Genomic DNA, 24070 nt, shown 5'->3' with positions numbered 1-24070 from the left:
AGGTAATGAGTGGTCACCGGATCAAACCTTGCTTTTGCAAACTCCATCACTGGAGGGTCTGTGGTACTGAAGATGCTCTCAGTAACAACAGCCCACCTGAGGATTATTTTGTATGCCATGCACTGAGCGCAGCATGGCACTGTGCATTCAAGAGTTCACCTAATTCTCCCAATTGTTTGTGAGTCAAGAAATAAAATTGTCTTTATTCTCTTCTCATGAGATTTTTTTTCTTCTGGTCTCTTCAGACTGTTGCTGACAAGGTCACCAATCTTGACCAAATCTAATGGCATTTCTTACAACCTTTCCTGACTTTTCAGAGTTGGAGGTTTTCTAGATCTCTTGTTCTTTTCTCAAATCCCTGGTTTCTTATCGACACTCCCGTACTTCTTTGTTGTTCGCAGTGGGCTAATTCTGTGCTTTCTACTCCATTTCCAAGTGCTGGAAGGCTGCAGGTTTGATTCTGCATACACATCTCTGCTTTATCTGTGAATCTTTCTTAAGCATTTAAATACTCCAAGTCAGTCTAGAGCACTAGTCTGTTCTCTTCTGAACATGTGTTCAATTTCCTGTCTATATTGAATGTCTGATGTCGAAATGTAATGTAAAAAGGATGAATCACTGGTCATGTAACCTCAAATCTGCCTCTTAGGAACATTTCCTATCTTTGGAAAAGTGCTCAGGCATGCTTCTAGTTTCTCAAGCCAAAATTTGCCATTTGTTCTTCTCTTCCATTTATTGCCAACACCCAAGTTACCTGTATGTCCAGACAACTCCACACGAGGAATAAATTCCACATCTCTCTATACTACCCCTTCATACTAGCTGCCAATGGCTCTCTTCTCAATTCTGGACTGGCTCTTCTGTTTTTGCTCTAATTGCCACTGTCCTTTGTTTGGATGGAAGTCAAAATGATGGTTTCAAATAGCATAATTAGGTATCTTTATGAATTTAAGAAACAGGCTATTATCACACTCAGAAAATACCCAGCCTTTAAAGATGACTTACAAAACTCTTCTTATTTTAAGTTCCACACACTCTCCCTTCTTTACCGCAGAGCCAGGTTTTGGTTCTACTGGTGTTTCCAAAATTAAGTCTTTCAAATTCTGCATACTTATTTTCTCTACCCAGAACAGTCTTCTCCCAGTTCGTCAACAAATGGTTCCTTCTTATTTTTTATCGCTTACATCCTAGCTTTCAGGGTATTATTTCAAAATCCTTCCAGCCAGGCCAGCAGATTTGGCTTCCACACAAATCCTTTTCAATTTTATCAGTTCACCTCTCCTACTGCCCTGTGGTCATAAACACACTTACTTAACAGGGTTTTAGCTTGAGTTTTAATTTTCTATGTAGAATTATTCTGGACATAACACATATTTGTGATAAAAGAATAGCATGAACAAGAAAAAATAATGCTTCATTTGAAAAGTGAAACGAATCAAAATTTAAAGAGGAAAGCTAATTGGCTGTCATAGGTTTAGTGCAATGCAGAGTAGAACTCAAAACCATGTCTGACACTATCTACCTCTGTCTTATACTAGAAGACATGATCCTTAGTGATTTTTCACAGCATTGCAAAACCTCATGGTAATTATTCTTAGAGATACTTGTGACGGTCTCTAGAGTCCTGCATACAGTTTTTTTTTTTTTTTTTTTTTTTTTTTGCACACATACGTTACTGGGTTCCAGAAGGAAAATGTCAAAGTGAAGCTGGAAAGATGAGAACTGCCCAGATCTGAGCACAAAGAATAGAGAGCAGTCTCAGTGCTAGAGAATTTGCTTGTGTCTATGGTATACAATGATGATCTATGAGTAAAGCATAGGAAAATGAACACAACTGTGATGTTATTATGGTACCAATGTATCTGTATGAAAAATTAAATCGATAGAAGTAGAGAGTAGACTAGCTGGTTTCTGATGGTCTGTAGTTTGAAGGAGGGTCTTTTTAAAGGTACTGGGAAGTAGAATAAAAAGTGTATAAGAGCAGGCTTCTCAGTTCTCCTTTTCTGACAATACCTAGGAATGCTGAGAGATGCTCTGTGGCTCTATAAAGGATGCGGCATTGAAAATCAAAAGCATATGAGCAGTTGGATAGAACTGCTTTCCATACGTGCCAACAATCAGAATCTCATTTTAATCAACTGGTAAATTTTGATGTGCCTAAGAATCAAGTTATGATACTCACGGGCTTTTCTGGTGAAGGCCTCGATCACGTCACTTGAAGGTCCACACCCGGCACTGTTGCAGGCTCCAACTTCAATGAAGTACTGGGTGTCAGGCAGCAGGTTCTCGAGCCTGGCTGAGTACTCCTGGCTGGTGACTTGAACTCGGTGTGCAGCTGCTTCCTTGTCGTGCGCAGCCCAGTACCGAATCTGCAGATATCCAAGGGGAGTGATACTTCACTGTGATTCAGATCTTGGTATGAAAAGTTCATTGCTGTGGGCTTTGCTTCACTGGTAGGATGCCGCCATATTTTTAATGCCACATAATGGCACATTTTTCCTCCTATTGGCTTTTGCATGGTGATATCTAACCAAAAGTGGCGCAATTAGAGGAAAACTACACTCTGCTGACGAAGTTGCCTTGTGTTGATGAGAGAGACGGAGGGCGCATGGAGGCTGATAAGATTAGCTTTCTAAATATGAAAGTGAACTTTCTGGAAATACTTGTGACAATAACTTCAATCTTAATTTATTGTTTTATGTCTGTTTATAGGGTTTCAACTCATGATGAACTTTCAATAGCTTGGCAGAAATATGCTTTGCTTGAAAAAAAAAATCTCATTTTGTGGCCTGCAATGCACTGGCAAATGGCTTTCTTTTAGTAAAATCCTTTCAGATGTAAGGATGCATGCAATAGTATGTATGTATTTACCTAAGTATGTATGTATGTTAGCTATTTATATTCACTCCTTTAAAACATCAAATAAATCCACCTAATAGTCATTTATAATTATTTTATTGTGTGTGTGTGCACACATATATGACTATATGCCATAGGCTACATGTAGAAGTCTGAGGACAACTTGCAGGAGTTGTCTCTCTCCTTTGATCTTGTAGGCCCATTGAACTCAGAGCACCAGACTGGGTGGAAATCACCTATTTGGTGAGTTATAGAAGTTACTTCCAATTAAGATATTAAAAATATTTCCATGTTATTATTAGAAATTATTGCTTTTGTTAACTATAGCCTCGACTCAAAGCTTAATACAAATTATAAATTTGAATTAGGTTTTTAAAATAAAGACTGGGAGCATTAAATACATAATTATATCTAAAACATGAATGAAAATTAATTTTATAAGTATATTCAAATTTTCCATGCTTAGATACATTGCCTAAAGTAATGGGACTTTATTTTCACAACTAGCCAAAATGCCCTGATAAAAATAACCTGATACTATTATGATATTAAGTTTCTCATTTATGTTAGTACACACGTGACTATTATATAACAACTCAGCTGAATCTGCTTGGTAAGGCAGTGTGAGCTACATAGTGTGCTTGAAAAAAGCATGAGGTATATAACTAGACTTTGTCTCAAAAGTCAACAAATAAAAAGACCAAGTGTTATAATTTTATTAAACAGAATTAACCACTGTAATATTTTATTATGTATCTATCTATGATCTGTGATCATTTATCTATATATATTTAATTTCTCTATTTATGTATGTATGCATGTGTGTATATATGTATTTATTATGTATGTGTCAGAAGCCACAGGTTTGGATGACAGCTGATGGGGTCCAGCCTTGACAAGTTTCACACATTCTGAGGTAGGGGTGTAAGGATTGAAATTATTAAGCAGAAGGATCAGAGATATGAGAGAAATAAAATACAGGAATACAGAATAGCACCAGGAGGGAAATTCAATGAATACTGAATTCATATGCATTTATTATCCACATGCTTATATATTTCACTCTAAAAGGGGAAAGGGTGGGTACCAAATTTTATTCACATGATATAAGGAATAGACTAAGTATCATGTAGGCAGCCACTCCATGGAGCTTCCTGTCAATCTCCTTGGAGGAGCAGGAATAGGCTTGAATTCTTTCTTTCTTTCTTTCTTTCTTTCTTTCTTTCTTTCTTAAAAATTTTCACCTCCTCCCATTTCTGTAAAATCCATGTGATAAAATGTGGAGTAATCACATGTATTTTTTTACTCAAAATACCACATGACAGTTGTAATGGCAAACAAAAGGAAATAACTGCATTTCCTTGATTTAATCTTTGAGACTATGTCCTAAAAAGACCTGATTTTTTGTTTATCCAACTCTCCAAAGACCTATGAAGTAACTTTTAATTTAAACTTAGAACCAACAGAAGTGATGGTTTTGTAACTTGACATCAAAAAGATCATTTAAAGGAGTCCCAGTGTCTTTGCTTTAAAATGTGACTTGTATGACTTTGATCATATGGAAATTAACATTTCACAAATAAACACAGATAGCTTCCTTGCAAAGTTAGCCTCTCTTTAAATCCATGCTTACTTAATACTTGTGTTTTAATGAGTCCTCGAGTGTGTAGAAGTAGCTATACAAATGCAAAATGTAAGGAGGGGGTCATGAGTCCTCACAGCTCACTGACAGTCTCGGCAGTTATTTGGTATAGGACGAAACTCACTTTCCTTGTTGGTGTAGCAACCTGAAAGGTCCTTATGTTCTAGTAACACTCAGCCCACCACCACTCACGCCCATGCATTAAATTTAGTGGGCCAAAAAGAAAGCGATATCAAAGTACAAGTGGGTAGATATGAGAGAGGGTAACCGGGTGATAATGCCCCAAACTCAAAATTGTCAAAGAATATAATAAACATTTTTAAAAATGTGAAATTACCATTTTCATCTGAACTCGTTAATTATGAAGTTAGAATTCATTTCCAAATAGAGGATAGGCTTGGGCTTCTTGATCCTTGGAGCAAGCGTAGGTGTGTAAGACATTAAACTGATTGATGAGAAAACTGTTCACTATAAGGGACACAACTTGTTGCGTCAATCAAAACAAATGTAATACTTTGGGTTCCTTACCAGGAAGTTCACTGGAGAGGAGGCATGCATGAGTAGGAATTAATTATCTCCAGCAGTGGGGGAAGTACATAATAAATAAGAGATTCTTGCTTTATTAATAGATAACACATTTGTTTGTGCATGTTTATATGTATGCAGGCACATTTTTGTTTGTGAAAGTGTAGGTGCTGATATGTGTGGATATGTGAGGATAACCTCTTGATATCTTCCTTCATGGGCTGTGTATATATATGTATATGTGTATACACACACATACACACACACACACACACACATACACACATATATGTATGTATGTATATACTGCCAAGTAGGCTATGTGACTATGTGGGCTGGCCAGTGAGCCTGGATTGAGCTGTCTCTGTTTTCGCAGCTCTGGGATAATAAGCACAAACCACTACACCTGGCTATTTTTGTCGCATTGGTTCTGTGGCTAAAACTAAGACTCTTGTGCTTAAGTGGCAAACACTTCACTAGTTGATCTGTCTCCCAGGTGCCATAAATGCACCTGTATATGCTAGAGCAACATACTCTGCATTTATTTCCCTCTGGTTTTAATGTTGTGGCATTGATATATTTTCCTGTTTTTAAAAGTATCCAAAGGACCCTTGTCTACGGTTAACTTATAATAATGACTATTAAATCATAATGAAATTGTCACACTGTCTGCTCTGCATTCTTGCTAGAAGGTCAACTCTGTGTGGGCAGGTATATGCTAACCTAAGACCCTTTCATTCATTGAACAAAGATTAATTAGATGCCCACTGCTTTCCAACACTGTCATAGATGCTAAGGGCATCATGGAGACCCAAGCAAATGTGTTCTGGGCCTTTATAAATCTCACTTAAAGCTAAATAAAAGAAAGATTAAAAACATTAATATATGTAAGTATCAATATAATAGAGATTTAAGTGTTTAATTTGGTTTCAAAATGTACTCTTCCTAAAAGTATTTGAAAGCTAAGAGAACCTTAGAGAAAAATCTAAGCCTTAGGTTTACAAAGGAATAATTATACTTAGCATGTGTTTATGGCCCCTAACGTTATCTCTTTTGTTCTGGTCCTGTTGCTTTCCACAGACCTTTTATCTCAGTTTTTCATGGAGCATCAGGCTATGGTAAGAGATGCTCTTGGTTATAAAGTGCTAGGCATTCTAGGCCTTTTTAAAACATTGGCCTATTTTACTATTTGCCGTTTGTTTTATACCATATTTCTGAATTAATTCTTTTCTTAAATCAGGAGCTTTATGCAAAACATACCCTATTTCTAGTGATGTGTCCTCTAATAAAGATTTAATACTGTAGGCAAAATTATGTATGGCACTTTTAATAAAAACATGAGAGACTAACACAGAAAAATCCCTGTCTCAGCAAAAGATACAACTGCAAATTATTCAGATACCAGACTAAGGCAAACATTAGACCATTATATGACAATTAATAATGTCAGTCATTAAAATCTGTGTTTGAAAACCTATTGGGAGCTCCTTAAAATTCCCTTTCATGGGGCTGGAGAGATGGCCCAGGGATTAAGATCACTGGCTGCACTTGCAGAAGACCTGAGTTTAGCTCCCCACATCCACATAGTGGTTTACAATAGTCTGTAACTTCATTTTCAGGGTGATATGGTATCCCTTTCTGACTCAGTGGGCTCTGCCCACATGCATGCAAAACACTCATACACAGAAGATAAAAATAAACAAATTGGCCTTTGGTGTAGACATCAACCTACTCCAAGCAGGCTGCAGACAGCTTCCAGTGAATGCAAGACAGCATGTCCTCTGCTCCCGGAAACTACAATGTATCTGCATTGAGCTTGTCCAGTGTAAAACTCCCTCAGTAGGTGCTGGTAGTGTGTTTTAGGTGGTGCCTGTGGGTGCCTTTAATCAGTGTGAAAGTGGAAGAAAGACTGGTCTTCCCTCCAAAGCAGAGCCATTCTGAGCCACAGATAGCAAGTTTAAAAGTCTCTAGGGTGGACTGTTGGCTGTCTGCCATGTTTTCCATTAATGCAGAACACGCCTCTATCTAATAACTTTGACAGTTCTTCCCAACCATTCCCTAGAGCAATGTTAAACTGAGTTAACAAAATATAACAAAAATTCACCTTTCCCCATACCTTTGTATGACTATGACTTTTCTGACTAAGACAGGTGGCTTCTACAAAGGAAGACCGTCAAGGTCTCCCTTAAGATCAGTATATGCTCAGCTAACAGTTGCCCCTATAACCCCCCGTGGCCTCTGCATTATAAAGCCCCTACAAGAACTGTATGCATAACAACCCAGTAAAAGAGTTTTGCAATCATAGCCTATTTGGCTTATTTTCACTAAATTAATCTATTTGTTTTTTCTTAAAAATTTTAACTTCTCTTTTAGAACCTTGACTATCAAACAGACAAGCAAAGAAGCTTAAAAGAGAGAAGGAAGTGCTACTTATTCCTCCTATAAGAAAACATTTCTGTGAATATTTGGGGTGTGGTAGACTGGCAATGATATGATTACTGTTTTGATTTTAAAATGGAGAAGCCAATGTAACATTGATAGTCATGAAAACCAGGCCCTTCCTCCCTAAAATATATGATGGATCTGAGTTTTAAAGTTACAAACACAAAAGCATCATATTAAAAGTTTGAAATAAAATACAGTGGTGAGGAAAGTCTACATTTTGCATGCTTAGGCCCAAGTCAAGGTTAAATTCTTGATATATGAAATAAGCATGGCAGGCAGTTGAGTCTAAAAATTAATCGTGTATGTGTGTGGTGTGTGTGTGTGTGCGTGTGTGTGTGTATGTGTGTGTGTGTGACTTTAAAATTCATGCATTGTAAATCATTTGTTTTCAGGGCAGAAAGGGCCCAGATTGAAACCTAGTTGTGGATATTATTAATCAGACATTTGGTGTGCAAATTCAATAGAATGAACTTTATTGTGTGCTTAATGGAGACTCAACAAATGTTTTCATCCTTGGATCTATGACTATCATCCTCCCCCTCTTTCTTATTCTCCTCCTGTTCTTCAAGTTCCTCATCCCCCTTCTCGCCAGCAACATCTTTATTAGCATCATCACAGTCACCTCTAAAGACCCATGACACAGTGCAAGGCTGTCTCAAAAACTCAGAAATTAAAAAATAAAAATAAAAGAAATAGAGTGAGAAGAAAAAGCCATGTAAAGGTAGAAAATACACAGAGAGACTGGATACTGTATGTTATTCTCTTGTCTTTGAATTTCTTGACTTCTGAGGAAGGAGCAACAGCTGCTAAAAGATTTTTGATTATAAATGCTGCTGGATTAATCCAACCTAGATATTTTGAAAATGCCTTGACTTCAAAACTTAAGTTAAAAGATATGTTACTTTGTAGAAGAGGTTTTGCTTTATTTTCACAGGAAATGAGGTGCTGTGTATTCATTCTTGGTTAAGAAAAATAAGGTTTGATGGTGAAAGACCCCCTGAAAAATCTCTGATAGGAATGGACATCCCAGATGATCCAGTGTTTTGGAGCACCTCTGCTGTAGTTTTCTCTGAGTTCTACATCTAAAGCAGCTTCAAGACTTCTGACTGAGATGATCCAATTTCACAGCATACTCCAGTCACGACTTAACCATAATCCTAAATTTTATTTGGGTCCCCATAAGATTATCAGTGCCCTCGATGAACAGGAAATAGCCTAGAAAATTATATCCACATTTTCAAAAAAATGAATTATAGATGTTTACATTTTTTAGAGTGTTGTTTACAAGTTGTTATGAATAATAATCAGGAAAAAAAGCTACACAAATTAGATTAGATTCAGGGTCTTGTTTTGAAAAAAGGAGGAGGAAGTGTTATAGGATAATGCTGTTTTACTCTGTAAAGATTTGTCACTTGTATTGGTTTAATAAAAGGCTGAATGGCTATTAGCCAGGCAGGAAGTACAGGTGGGGCAACCAGACTAAGATAATTCTGGGAAGATAAAAGGCTCAGACTGCAGTCACCATCCAGACAGATGCAGAGATAAAGATAAAGATGCTGCACTAAGAAAAGGTACCAAGCCTCATGGGTAATCATAGATAAGAATTATGGGTTAATTTTAATTGTAAGAGCTAGTTAATATTAAGCTTGAACTAATAGACCAAACAGTTCATTATTAATTAAGCCTCTGTGTGTTTCTTTGGGACTGAATGGCTGCAGGACCAGGCAGGACAGAAACTTCCATCTATACCATGATGCTCAGTGAATACATAAATATGGTGTACAATGATCAAATCAAGGTAATCCTCTTATTCCTTACAGATTGCCCAAACCACTAAACAGAAGAGAACAGGTTGTTCCAAACCAAATTCACCAATGGAACACGAGATATTGAAATGCTAACCATATTATAAAAACATATATTCAACAATAAAATCACGTTTTTGATTAAAACACACTTAACTCACCTGATAGTTTTCCACGATTTTCTCTAAAACATGCTTCCAATGAACAGATATCTCTGAAGATGACAGCACTTTCACCCCTACTTCTGTGGGGGCTTCGCTGGGAGCTAAAATTGGATCAGAATGTTACTTTTCTGTCTAGAAGTTTACATTAAAAGTTCAAATAAAGTCCTTTTGTATGGGAATGGAATAGAACTACAGCTTAACATCTTGTAGACAAGTTTTAATACTCTCGCTGTGTATCTGTCTCTGGGATCTGTATTTTAACTGTGGTCAGTGATGATAAGTACACATCCGTATTCACATGCATGCATGCTGATATATGTGCACACATACACATAAACACATGTGCACTTGTGTCACACACAGACACACACACACACACATTCACACACAGACACATGCACTTTGACAAAACAGGAAGCTTCAGAGGTCTCGGGATGTCCACAAGCAGTGACTGTACTTTTAGAAACACTCCCAACTGGTTTGTTCCTTTGGATACAAATTAAATGTAATTACATAGCTCAACAGTTTTACTTGCCAAAAATGGGAAATTAGTATTTAGTATAGAAAGGCATTCGTGAAAATTAATTGTTTTATTGCTATTTATATAAATGACCAGTACATGGAACTATTAATAAAATTTCCCTCTCATGTTTAAGTTAAAAGTATCAGACAGCTCAAGATCCTTGAGACAAGTTGTGACATCCCTGTTTCTTGGGCTCTAGAGAGCCTTTCCATGTTTAACCTTTCAGTTGGGCATCACGTCAAATATATATCAAAGGCTCTTCCCCTCAAAAAACAAATTACATCCCTGGTGAAATTTACACAAAGAACCACAGACTCCTTGCAACAGGGCCATCAATGTTTATTGTCTTTCATTAAAAAGACATAATCCTCTTTAATGTAAAAACATGTCCCGCATGTGAGCAGCCACTCTCCCAGCCAAAGTAAACTAGTAGTGTCATTACTGATGTCTTAGCACAAGAAAGACTGACAACCTACACCACTTAGAGCAATGCAGGTTTTAGGAGACTCATGAGCACTTGGCCAGGAGAGTCCTCTCCCTGGCCCTACTATGTCTTTTGTGTTGTGTGCACAGGTGCATATAGACATGTATGTATGAGCATGTAAAGGTAAGATTATCCTCAGACATCTTCTTCAAAAAACATGATTAAATAAAAAAGCCATGACTAAAAGTATGAACATAGCATCATAACATAAAACAAAGCAGTAGAACAAAATAGATACTGGACAGAAAGACAATTGAAATAACCCTGACTTGTATTTTATCTGTGAGATAAAAATCTTATTTTCATCCCAAGCTGACAACACATACGGGAAATCAAACATGCCTCCGGGCGTGCTTATTATCTGGTTTTGAATTTATTTTTTTTACCCTTTATTATCTGGAGGAATTTGATTTGCCTAGTTGAGACAAATTACTCAGATGAAGACCTTTTATATCTGTGTTGTAATGTAGTATTTTATATGTAAAATACCATGCTTGTTTTAAAGACAGCATAAGATAATTTGAAATGCATTACCTTTTTTAGAAATAACAAACTAATAAGGAACATATATTGAGGATTCCCATTGATTCACCAGGCTGGTGGCACACAGTTGTAATTATAGAAGGCTGAGGCAGAAGGATTTCCGAGAGCTTAAGGCAAGCCGGGGTTGCACAGTCTATGAAATTTTGTCTCAAAATAACAACACACCATGTAAACCAGCCAGCCTAAAATATTGGATTCTTTCTCCTAAAAGGACAAACGAAATGTACACGATACTTTAGTTTTTGAATTCTTTCTTTAGTGTTATTCCTTCATGCACCAAAAAATGCATGGAATCTCCGTGTCTTTTCCATTCATCAATTATTGGCAGAGAACATATGAATAAGGAAACATAATAGGGATGCATATCTTTTACATATGCTCTCTCTCTCTCTCTCTCTCTCTCTCTCTCTCTCTCTCTCTCTCTCTCTCTCTCTCTGTGTGTGTGTGTGTGTGTGTGTGTGTGTGTGTGTGTGTGTGTGTGTGTGTTAAGCCAGAGGTCAATGCCAGATGTCTTCCCCTACATTTCTTAACCTTATCTTTTGGGACAGCCCCTCTCACTGAGCGTGAAGTACCCTGCTTAGACGAGAGTAGCTGGCCATCAAACTCTGTCTTAGCACAGGAATTATAAACAGGAGTCACCAAGATATTTTTTTTTCTCACATGGGTGTTGGAGAGCTAAACTCTGGTCCTCCCGCCCAGGAAGCACTTGGCCAGGAGAGTCCTCTCCCTGGCCCTACTATGTCTTTTGTGTTGTGTGCACAGGTGCATATATACATGTATGTATGAGCATGTAAAGGTAAGATTATCCTCAGACATCTTCTTCAACTGCTTCTCTGCCTTTTTTCAGATAGGGCCAGTGGACTTGGAGCCCATTTGTTTAGCTAGCCTGGCTGGCCAGTGAGCATTATGGTTCTTGTTGCCTCCACCTCCCCAGTGCTGAGGTCACTGACACACTGTGGCTCCTCACTTTTTCTATGTGCTTGGTTTGAATCAATCTAAGGTCCTCACGTGCGCAAGGTAAGTACTTTGCCACCTGAGCCTTCTCCAGCCCTGCCTCATATTTTTAAGTAGAAATATGGGCAAATGAAGAGCTTCACAGTTTGGATGGAGAATCACAGAAAGCAACCTAATTGTGTTTAATCCAAAACTGTTTGCTGTTTACATTTACATAAAAAGTCCTCAACTAGTATGCATAGTTTACAGAAAGATCCCAGAAAACAAAGAACCGTGATAGTCTTGCTGCCCACTCCTAAAATAGCTTACAAGGCACGTTTCTCTCTTCTTTTAGTTAATTTTTTTTTGTCTCATATATTGCACCTCAATCACATTTCCCTCTCTCCTTTCCTCCCAGTCCCTCCCCACATCCTCTACCCCAGATCTACTTCCCCTCTGTTTCTCTTCAGAAAAGAGCAAGCCTAGCAGGCACAGTTTTTCTCCTTTAAAGAAAATTTCAGTTGGCTGGAGAACGAGCTCAGCTAGCTGTCTAGCCCTGCAAGAACCCTAGCTTGAGCTGTGGACTGTATGCAGAAAAGGAAAATGCTAGGTATTGTGGTACATGCCTGTGAATCCTCAGCTGGAAGCAGAGGCAGATAGATCCCTGGGACTCTTGGCCAGACAATGCAGCCAGTTTAGAGAAGTGAGAGACCCTGTCTCGAAAAATCAAAACAAAAAAAAAGCAAAAAACAAAAATCAAGGTAGATGTTACCCGAGGAACACCAGAAGGGTCCCCATGGACTGGAGAGATGGCTCAGTAATTGTAAGCACTCACTGGCCTTTCAGAGAAACCCAGGTTTGGCTCCCACACGATGTCTCACAACCATCTGCAACCACATTTCCACGGGATCTGAAGCCCATTATGTGTAAGCAAAATAACCACATACACAGAATAACAAAATATTTTTTCAAAAACATACGTAAAAACATTGAGTTCACGTAGTTATTCAAACTTGGAGAATTCAGGTCTCAAAATTATAATCATGAGACTGGGACTGGATTTCATCAGCTGACTATTTTAAGAGTGATGCTCTAATTTACGAGGACAGAATCAGAAAACTGAAAAGGACTTAAAATATTTTTAGCAGCATTTCTGTAATTTACATGGAAAGGCTGACATTTAAAATTGGCTTAAGAGAATACTCGCTTACTGCATGCACAGGAATATTGGAAGAGCTTAACATACCATCCATGCCTAAAGGAAAACAAACAGAAGCCTAGTAGTCAACATAGCTTTCCTCCTCCCTGATGCCAGCCAGGTCTCTCGTTCACCTACCATCTTGTGCTGAGTTGATAACGGCGATGAGGCTGTAGGGCCCATCCCCTTTGTTGTTGAACGCCTTCACTTTTACTTGGAACGCAGTGGAAGGGGTCATGGTTTCGTCTTTGTGGACGTAGCGACCAGTATCTGGGTTAGTAACTGTCACTTTCTTCCATTCTTCTCCATCAAATGGCTTAAATGCCACTATGTAGCCGAAATTGTTACCATAATGGTATTCTCTTGACAAAGGCTAAACAGAAATTCAAATAACAAATAAGCTTGTGATACAGTTACTAGGAAGAATCGTATGAGAAGACAGTCACACAGAGAAGAATGCCCTTGGTAAAACAATATTTCATAAATTAGGGATAGTTATGAGGATGCCAGAGCCCCCAAGTATATGCATCCATGAGACGATGCCATTCCTGGAGTGCTGTTCTTGATGCTCCCTAAGCATCTATGTGCCCACAACCCCAATCACATCCACTCCCAATTAGTTCTTGCCTCCCTCATTGTGGGAGAAGTACCACCTTCCATTCGGTATTTTCTCAGCCCATGGAATCTGCCACTGTAAGAATCTGCAGTACCCTATGTGCCACCTCCTGGCTTTCCTTTCTTCCCCTTCACACTGTCTCAGTCAACTCCACACATTTAGCTTCTTCATCTACTGCTATTCAACTCCTACAAGTTAAGTTTTACAAAGACAGGGGTTTCGTGTATTTCCTTTCCTCTTCATCCTTAGAAACTAGAGCACAGATGAAAAAAAATGCAGAATGAATGACTAAGGAATCTATAGGAACCCAGACTCCAGAACATTGAAGTTAGCATCAGGAAGTGATTTCTAGGAGGAGTAGGAGCGGGTGCCTGGGAGGAAGGACAGAGCCACTCCCATGTGTAAGGGGCTGGCTTTGGGCAGCTGCATTCTGAACACTGCAGCAGGGCTTCTTTTCCTGGAACTTACTCAGGGTTTCTCTGGAAGACAATTGTCATTTGCACAGTTTGTGACAGTATAGGCAGCACTGTGTCGAGGGCTGTTCTAATACCTTCTATTTGCATTTTCTGTAGGTTCAATTTTTATAAATGCTGGGATATAATATTAGCTCTAGCACACACACATGCTTTCAAACTAGCAAAAATTTTTTTCCTAAATCTCACTTGAAGATCTGATTTAAATGATCACATAGCAGAGTTAAGTCACTTTCCACTATATACCCATTTCTTGGATGAATCAGTTTAATTCATGAAAGGAATAAAAGATAAAACCTGGTAATTTTCTTACCATCATTGACATCTTGTTGTGACTATTATCTTCAACAGTTGAATACTAAGAATTTGCGCAGAATGTGTCTGTGCAGGTGCCAGAAGCCTCACTCAGACAATCTGTGACTGTTATTCTGCTCCCTGTCTACACAGCTGCTGCTTTGAAAATCCAGAGGCTGACATAGAGTTTTCTTCTGAGTCATGAAAACTGAGCGAAATGCTTGACTCTTAGTGTCAGGCCCTTTGGGCGACTGCTACAGCAGATTAAGATGGGTTGTAGCAGTGCTGAAGTCAGGCTTGAGCCAGAGCCGGTGTTTTGTTTAGAAATGGATTTGATGTCATTTGTGAACAGAATCTTTAGTGTATAAATACCCAGGCAAAAGGTTACATGACTTACAATAGATTAGAAGATGCCGTGTGCTCACAATCGCTGTGGGATCAAATAGCTGGGTGTTTTCTAGAGCAACACTTCTCTGGGCAGCCAGTGTCTTGTCTGGCACAGGAAGTGCTTCCCAAGCACAGAAAGATATGAAATCTGATATGCATTTATTGGGGGAAAAGTAGGTATTCTCTTGAACGGGTTATTTCTTTTTATTTTCGATTTATTCTAATAAAAAAGGGTTTGCATTAAAAACTAGATAATTGTCTCTCCCATGCAGCTTGTTAGTACTCACCGCCCATGTTATCGTCAGCTCTCTGTTGCTTCCACCGCCACCTCCTACATCCGAGGGAGCCACATTTGGTGCTGAAACAAGTAAATTGCAAAAAGTTAATAGAAGCTAAGGATGTCTTTTCCGAGAATGAGGTTCTTATTTAACCCAGAAGCCATGCATTCTTCATCCACTGAGCACAGTCAGCTGCAGCAGGAGCCGCAGAAGTGTGCATTCATCCTCTCACATCTGCTTCGGTCTCTGTGTCTGTGGAAGACTACATCATGTAGTTTCTACACTAGAGAACTGTTCTTTATGTGCCCTTCCTTAACCCCAGGCTAGCACACCTCTCCTGTCACTGATGGACACGGAGGAACTCACATACTGTTCTGCACGAAAGAACTCACACACAGAGGTGCATTGAAGAACTCACACACAGAAGTGCATGGAAGAACTCACATACAGATGTGCATGGAAGAACTCACACAGAGGTACATGGACGAACTCACATACAGATGTGTATGGAAGGACTCTCACAGATGTGCATGGGAGAACTCACACACAGATGTACATGGAAGAACTTACACAGATGTACATGAAAGAACTCACATATAGATGTGCATGGAAGAACTCACATGCAGATGTGCATGGAAGAACTCACACACAGAGGACAGATGTGCATGGAAGAGCTCACACACAGAGGACAGATGTGCATGGAAGAACTCACACAGAGAGGACAGATGTGCATGGAAGAGTTCACACACAGAGGACAGATGTGCATGGAAGAACTCACACACAGATGACAGATGTGCATGGAAGAACTCACACAGAGAGAACAGATGTGCATGGAAGAGCTCACACACAGAGGACAGATGTGCATGGTGAGCACACACAGAGGTGCATGGAAGAACTCATGCACAGAGGTGCATGGAAGAACTCACACACAGATGTGCATTTAGGAACTTACACACAGAGGTACATGGAAGAACTCAGACACAAATGTTCAAGAAAGAACTAACACACAGCTGGTTTGTACTTGACCCCATAATCAATTTTTAACAGTCACGATGTTTCCTCCTTCAGCCCCAGATGTCACTCTTTCTTACTCTTTTAAAAGCCACATTGCTAGCCGGGCAGCGGTGGCGCACGCCTTTAATCCCAGCACTCGGGAGGCGGAGGCAGGCGGATCTCTGTGAGTTCGAGGCCAGCCTGGTCTACAAGAGCTAGTTCCAGGACAGGCTCCAAAGCTACAGAGAAACCCTGTCTCGAAAAACCAAAAAAAAAAAAAAAGCCACATTGCTCTTATCTGCCCAGCTCAGTGGTCTCTTGGTTGTCTCTCCTTGGAATCCCTCCAGAGTAGGCACTGCCTTTTGTTTAATACATGGATTTGGCTTCTTACTAGACGTGCCTGTCCCGGCACTCTCAGCAATGTGGGTCGAGCTCAATGCTCCTAAAGAAACATACACTTCCCCTCACAAATGCATTGGCTCCATGTGAGCTGTCACCCAAATCTGTTCACAAATAAGGAGATGAAGTGTTAGTACTTCCAGGACTAAATTTCTTTACAATCGGACCTAGCCACGCCTAGCTCAAAACATCCCTAACAAGGTGACACTCAGGGGGCATCACAGCCTAACTAAGAGCTGTGACTCAAAGAAGTATCTTTAAAATGTGCATGTCAGCTATATAAATTCCTTGATGAAATACGTACTTCAGCAGTGTAGAAACAAAAATGCATGCTGATCCTGTCCATCAAGCTATGCAATCTCGTTTCCTCATGAAGAGATTAATATGAAGCCCAAGAGACAAATTTATTATTCAGTTGTCACCACTGTGTACTAGAGGGTGAAACTGGGCACACAAGGATGCTAAGAGATGAAGTGTAATTTACTTGTTAATATTGTGTGTGTGTGTATATACTATATATATTTTGCAGACTAGGATGTTAAAATCTGTAAATGTTCTTAGCCCCATAACTAATATTCTAAATTTAGATTTCTGTATGCTATGAAAAGCCTAACGAGCATGTTTTTCTAAAATCAATAAATCAAATATTTTTTTCTCTAAATACAAGTAGAGTGATTGTGGGGAAATAATTTCAAAGTAATATTAAATAAACTGTTATAAAAATGCACGGAATCAAATATTTTTCTTCATAGGACAAGTGTTTTTGCCAAGACATTTCCTTGTAATGTTTTTCATTACAAAGAAATTTAACCCGTATAAGTTATAAAAGCTAAAAATAGTCTATGTCTCTATTGTACTAAATGTCTTCTATTTTGTGATAAATAAAATACTTTCTAGCATGCTTCAAGTGATGAATTTAAGACTCATTTTCTTTTCAAAGATTATCCAGTCTGTTCATGTTGTTAAACTCAAAACATGAAAAACTCAAAGGTAAGAACTGCGTCTCTTACTAAAATATTTTGCCTAGATTGTTAACTTTTTGATTACTTTTAGTTTCAGCAAGGTAGAAGCAGTTTTCTACAGAGGGAATTGACATATAATGTGTCTAAATTGATTCAGAGAGCAGTGCAGCTGGCACTCTATGCTCAGCCCTGCTCAAGGAGGAAGCCTTCCCACGGAATGCTATTTCCCAGGGAAGTAAATCTTGATAAAAATTATCAGGCACCTCCCCTTACCCCAACCCCACCCCCAAGATCCCAATTTTTGCCTGGCAATCTAGTCTACTTCCAATATCCAGGAGGATGGGGAGATGGGGAGATGGGGAGAGAAAAGTGAGGAGGGGAGGATGGGGAGACCCTGGAGGAATGGGATGGTTGGGATGGAGGAAGGGTGGATAGGGGAGCAGGGAAGAAGATATCTTAATTAAGGGAGCCATTTTAGGGTTGGCAAGAGACTTGACTCTAGAGGGGTTCCCAGGTATCCATGAAGATGTCCCCAGCTAGTTCCTTGGGCAGCTGAGGAGAGGGAGCCCGAAGTGGCCCTTTACTATAGCCATACTGATGAGTATCTTGCATATCACCACAGAAGCTTCATCTAGCAATAGATGGAGATAGAGACAGAGACCCACATTGGAGCGTTGGACTGAGCTCCCAAGGCCCAAATGAGGAGTTGAAGGAGGGAGAACATGAGCAAGGAAGTCAGGACTGCAAGGGGTGTGCCCACCCACTGAGATGGTGGGGCTGATCTAATGGGAGCTCACCAAGGCCAGCTCTACTGGGACTGAAAAAGCATAGGATCAAACTGGACTCTCTGAACATGGCGGACAATGAGGGCTGACTGAGAAGCCAAGGACAATGGCACTGGGTTTTGATCCTACCGCATGTACTGGCTTTGAGGGAGCCTAGTCTGTTTAGATGTGCACCTTCCTGGACCTGGATGGAGGGGGGAGGACCTTGGACTTCCCACAGGGCAGGGAACCCTGACTGCTCTTTGGACTGGAGAGGGATGGGGAGGGAAGTGGGTTGGGGGAAGGGAAATGGGAGGTCGGGAGGAGGCAGAAATTTTTAATAATAAAAAATTTTTAAAAATTAGCAGACATGTTTCATTTCAGGCTCTGGGCACTTAACAGAGAACAAATTTGGTGTTCTTTAAGACATAAATTATCAAAACAGACTTGAACTAATATTTAAAAATTATAAATTATTAATAGTGAATAAACAATACTTATAATTTATAGTAAGATGTTTTAAATCATCCTTTTGCCAGCATTTTGGATAAAGAGTGTTTTATTTCTATTTACAAAAGGGCCTGTATGTTTCAGTTTATAGATCCAAAAACAACTTGGAGATGAAGTCAACATCACAATTATTTTTTCCAATGAAAGAACAAAATATTTCCAATTTTACTTTATATTTTAATCTTTAAATAATTTTCAGTAAAAAGATCTTTGGACTTTATTTGGCAATATAACAGCTGGCATGTAAGAATTCTGAATATGAAAATCGTATTTTCTAAAGATTGGCTTTTGATACATAATAAGCTGACAAGTTATTTTTGATTAGTGCTTTATCATGTATAGTCATCCTAACTCAAAAATCTAAACATCAAAATTTCAATTTATAACAAAATTTCATTATGATAAAAAATTAAGAGATTGAATATGATTGCATAAGTCAGTCTATAAAACTAGGGATTGACATTCAGTGTTCTATTTTCAATATATAGAGTTTTCTTTTTTAATAGCTCCTTTTAGTTTTCAGATTACAATATGATTATATCATTACTATACAATTATGAAGTGCTACTAGTACAATCACATGAACTGTACAGTGTTTATAACTTGTGAGACCCTGGTCTGGTGGTAGAGCACACTTCTAAGGCTTCTGACATGGCTCCCATTTTAAACAGATGGTTTCCTATTGGCGGATGCAATCATATTGGAATCCACGATGTCTCACCCAGCGAGACCAAATGTTCTAATATTTATAAATATAAAGAGGCTGCCACATAGCTCTGTGACTCCCTCAGTGAACTTACAATAAAAGAGTAACTCAGCTCAGGTGAAGACATTTAGTTTGGCCGAAATAAAGGTTGTAAGCAGACAACATAATAAACAATAAATTTTTTTCTTAATATCTCAATCCACTTGTTTTTTGTTATTTAAAAGAAGTGAAAGGATTAAAGATTTCTAGTGTTCTTTTTTGTTTATGAGAAACAAAAGAATCATTCTAGTGCATTTGCTAAACTTATTTCCACACAACAATGATAAGGAATTTCCTTATACTATTATTGTTACTAATATGTTTCCTCTCCTATTAAACATATTTAAGAAAAAGAAAGATGGAAAACAAAAAAATAAAACAGAGAAAATGAAAATAGAAGAGTAGAATCGTTTCATTAGGTATAAAACTATATGTTTTACGTGTCATTCTTGGCTGTGATGTTATTTCCTCGTTAAAGTGATTTGAACTAGCAAATACATATGAGAGCTATCAAAACTAATCTGCCTTCACCTGCAGAGATATTGATGTGGGTATAAGTCCTGTGATGATACATAGCAAAGGGGATGCATTTGCTAACATTTTAAATCAAAACTGTATTTCTCAAATTACAAACGTCTTCTATTTCTTCACATGAAAACATCTTACAATATACTTAGCTGAACCTAAAGAGTGCCCTTCGCCCTTCTCCGAGGCCTTGAATATTAAGTAACTGTGGAGAAATGTGTACTGAGTCACAGGCCTCTGAAGCGATGAGGCAGGGTTTCGACAGATCAATGGCCAGCAGCTACCACTATGTTAGAGTGGACAAGAATGACCTAAATCTAAACACTGCATCACATTGGCCAAGCTTAACCTACTCATCTATAAATCTGGAATGATGACACAGGCTTGGTGAAATACACCTATAACTGTACAGCTCAGGTGGCTGAGGCAGGAGGGTCTCATGAAGAAGAATATGCTACATTATATAAAACACCTAATTGAAGGGGATATCAACAGTAATAGTGTTGATCTGGCAAAATTATTGTGAGAATTAGGCAAAGCAATACAAACAGAGAGTGTGCAGTCTATCAGAGAACACATAGGTGGTGTGGGAGGTCCTTCTGTCTATGTGTTGCTTTTATTGGTTAATGAATAAACAACTGCTTTGAGCCTATGGCGGGGAAGAACAGAACTGGGTGAAGAAAGGTAGGCTGTATGCTAGGAGGAAGAAAGGCAGAGCCACAGAGAAGCCATGGAGTGGAGAAAGATGCTGGGAACTTTAACCGGTGAGTCACTGGCACATGGTGATACACAGATTAATAGAAATAGGCTAAATTAAGATGTAAAATTAGCCAATAAGAAGCTAGAGCTAATGGACCGAGCAGTGTTTTAATTAATACAATTTCTGTGTGATTATTTTGGTTCTGGGCAGCTGGGACGAACAAGCGGCTCCTTGCAGCACATAGGGAACTATGGCAACAATTGAAGCTGGTCAATGAAAGACTGAAAATTATCTTCTGGTGGACTAGTACGTGTTGTAGACTGCTGAGATTTTTTTCCCCACAAACTAAGTGAAGAAGAGCAAACTTTGTTCCTGGGACAGGATCTTAGACTGGGAAGGAGACAGCATGTTATTGCTGTGTTCTCTGTTGAGCTCTGATGGCATTTATAGAAAGTCATAAGAATGCCAGAGAAGGAATACCATTTAATTAAAAATAACTAAGTAAAAAAATTTTAAAAAGAAACTGGTTGGAAATAACATCCTTCTCACAGATTTTAGGTTTCATGTCTTCTTGAAACAGCTTTTTCACTAATGTAGGGATAGGACACTAACTGAAAACTCTTAACTCTGCACAGTTGAAGTCATAAATGTATGACTCCTAGAAGGGCATTAGTTATAAATTATTTCCTAGATTTCAGTATAAGATAATCAAATTTAACCTTCCTGAGGTTTAAAAAACAATCACTTCTACTATGGGATTTAAAAATTACTTAAGATTGACCACCTACTATTTTTATTCAGGTAGTGAGTCTCTAGCTGAGCAGTGATAACACATGCCTTTAATCCTAGCACTTGGGAGGCAGAGGCAGGTGGATTTTTGTGAGTTCAAGGCCAGCCTGGTCTACAGAGCGAGTTCAGGGACAACCAGGGCAGTTACGCAGAGAAACCCTGTCTTTAAAAACCAAAAGGAAAAAAAGGGAAAAGGAAAAAAAGTGAGGTTCTACCGATGAGCAATGCCAAAGATTGTTTTCTACTCTGTGGACAATATTCTCTAAAAAAACTGGTGCTCAGAAAATATACTGTTTGCACCATAAAAAATCAATTCAACTCAATGAAGAACAAATGGCCTAAAAACTTGAGACAGGTATGATGTTACAATTGGAATATTTATCTAACCCAACTTAAACACTGGGATTTTCCTGAAATTTTATTCTGAAATGAAAGCTTGTTAAAACAAATCAAGTTTGATTTCTTGCTGTGGAATTCTGTGGTCAAAACCGCCAGTCACGTCACGCTCCATTTGTTTGTCTTTGTTTTTCAAATCATCATACATAGGCCACCATTGCAACATAGGTGGCATCTGAGGCAGCAATAAAAAAGCAAACCCAAGACCTGGCTATGTGGTGTCTGTGTCTCATACATTTTAACCTGGATCACGCCTTCTTCCTAATGAACCTTCTGTGGTGTAGCGAAAACGGAATGTTCCAGGTCATGTTGTAGGAAACGAAACTAAAACAAAAACTTCTGGTGACATTTAATTTTACACTTCAGGTAAAAGACTTTAATCCAAGTTCATAAAGTAGATAAGTGTTCAGAGCTCTGCTTGAAAAGCTGTCTTAAAGACACAGCTCAGTGATTTGGAAGAGACACCTGGATTTGAAGTTTGAAGTTACAAACATGAGCCTTGACTTAAATCAACTCTCTGAAAGGATCCAAGCCATTAATAAACACTGGGGTAGACTTTCCAAACAAATCATGGCTTTCAATGATATTTTCATTTTGCCACTCTCATGTTCATCTGATCAGCTGGGTAAAGCTAACTGTGGAAGGAAATTCATTATGGCCATCCCCATGATATTAAAACTTATAGTTCTATTTGGAAATCAGGTCAAGAACTGGGGCAGCCAAAAATATGGGTAAGTGATATTAAGGAACCACCATAGAATTTTAATGGCAGTCAATCATCTTTTTAAAATCTTGAACTCAAATGAAGCTATGATTTTTGTCAAGGAAAGTTAAAATAAGTGAACTGAGACACCCCATTGTTTTTGGATAGACAGGGATTAATAAAAAGAAGAAATATTGTCAGAATCAGAACAACATTTTACCTTAGAAACATGGGATAAAGAAAGAATGGAGTATTTGTTAAAAATCAAGGGTATTTAAATGGAATGGGTAGTTAGTATAAAATGTAAATTAGAATTGGCTTAGCTGCTATGAGAACCTAGTTAGAATGAAGCCTGAAGTTCAGAGCACATACCCTATGTCTTATGTCATGACTCCTCAGTGCCATGACCCCATGAACCTTTACCAGCTCCCTTGTTTCCAGATCATTCCTGCCCTTTAACCTCTGCTCATATATGCTAGTCACATGGGTATTCAACTGTAAATGTTTTGTGGTACACCAATATGGTGAACCTCCCAAATATTGAACTTGTTTAATCCAGTGTGAAGATTCACAATTTACATTAAAACTTAAATATACTACATAGAGACTTTATTTGAATAGTTTGTGGTGGAATATGGTGAGAAATGTGAAATTTATAGATTTTTAATATAATTAATGTATCTCCTACAATAATATTTTAGTATTTATTTTTTTTGTTTGGGGCTACACATACATTTTTAGATGAACCACTGATGATGGAAAATATTTACCAACACATTCTAGTATATTAAAGGGGTATTGTATCATAAGCTATGGAATTTGCAAAGGTTATTGCACATACCAGCGCCATCTGTTCTGATCCTATTTGAGGGTATGCTGGGTTCTCCTGTACCTAAAGTATTGGTTGCAACCACTCGAAATTCATACTCCATCCACGGGATCAAATCCACAGCTTTTGCTGCCTCCATGTTTCCTTCGATGATTGGGGGATCTAAATAAAATCAACATAAAATAGATATTAGTAATTGAGTAAGTTATTTTTGTATCTAGAGGTGCCACATACACAATGGGTTGGCATAAAACATCTATCAATGGCAAATGCTGAGTTGAAGGGAGCTAGAGAAGCGTGAGAGAGAGGGGACTGATTACCAACTAGAGTAAGAGACACAAGTTGGTGCAATTCACCTGTCTAGAAACCCTGAGGTGGGGGCTGGAACCCTAAACCTCTGCCAGGGTCCTAGTTTCAGTCTCGCTGCTAATCCGTGGGCTACGTCTTGAGTAGAAAAGAGGCATTCCCTTGGAGCAAAAGCAAAGGTGGTGGTTTCCTAAGGCAGAAATTAGGTGAACTTCCACTAGTGTGGTCCACAGGCAACAGATGATTTTCGGCTCAAATTAGAAATGACACTGTGACTCAT

General features: G+C 38.6%; 1 protein-coding gene across 1 annotated transcript in view; it reads right to left on the bottom strand.

Annotated features, from left to right (window-relative positions):
* The window catches only part of Cntn1 (contactin 1), a 91687-nt gene that overhangs the window by 8479 nt on the left and 59138 nt on the right, over window positions 1-24070 (bottom strand). Inside the window, exons 15-19 of the mRNA XM_042055736.1 lie at window positions 23497-23646; window positions 15179-15249; window positions 13260-13494; window positions 9438-9541; window positions 2183-2369 (exon numbers count right to left, since the gene is read on the bottom strand). Of these exons, the coding sequence (XP_041911670.1) occupies window positions 2183-2369; window positions 9438-9541; window positions 13260-13494; window positions 15179-15249; window positions 23497-23646 (747 nt within the window). The remainder of the gene's footprint in view (window positions 1-2182; window positions 2370-9437; window positions 9542-13259; window positions 13495-15178; window positions 15250-23496; window positions 23647-24070) is intronic.

The sequence above is a fragment of the Arvicola amphibius genome, chromosome 9 (genome assembly GCF_903992535.2).
Source record: "Arvicola amphibius chromosome 9, mArvAmp1.2, whole genome shotgun sequence".
Classification (NCBI taxonomy): Eukaryota; Metazoa; Chordata; class Mammalia; order Rodentia; family Cricetidae; genus Arvicola; species Arvicola amphibius.
The sequence above is the reverse complement of the archived record's forward strand: the minus strand, read 5'-3'. Positions and strand labels throughout refer to the sequence as shown.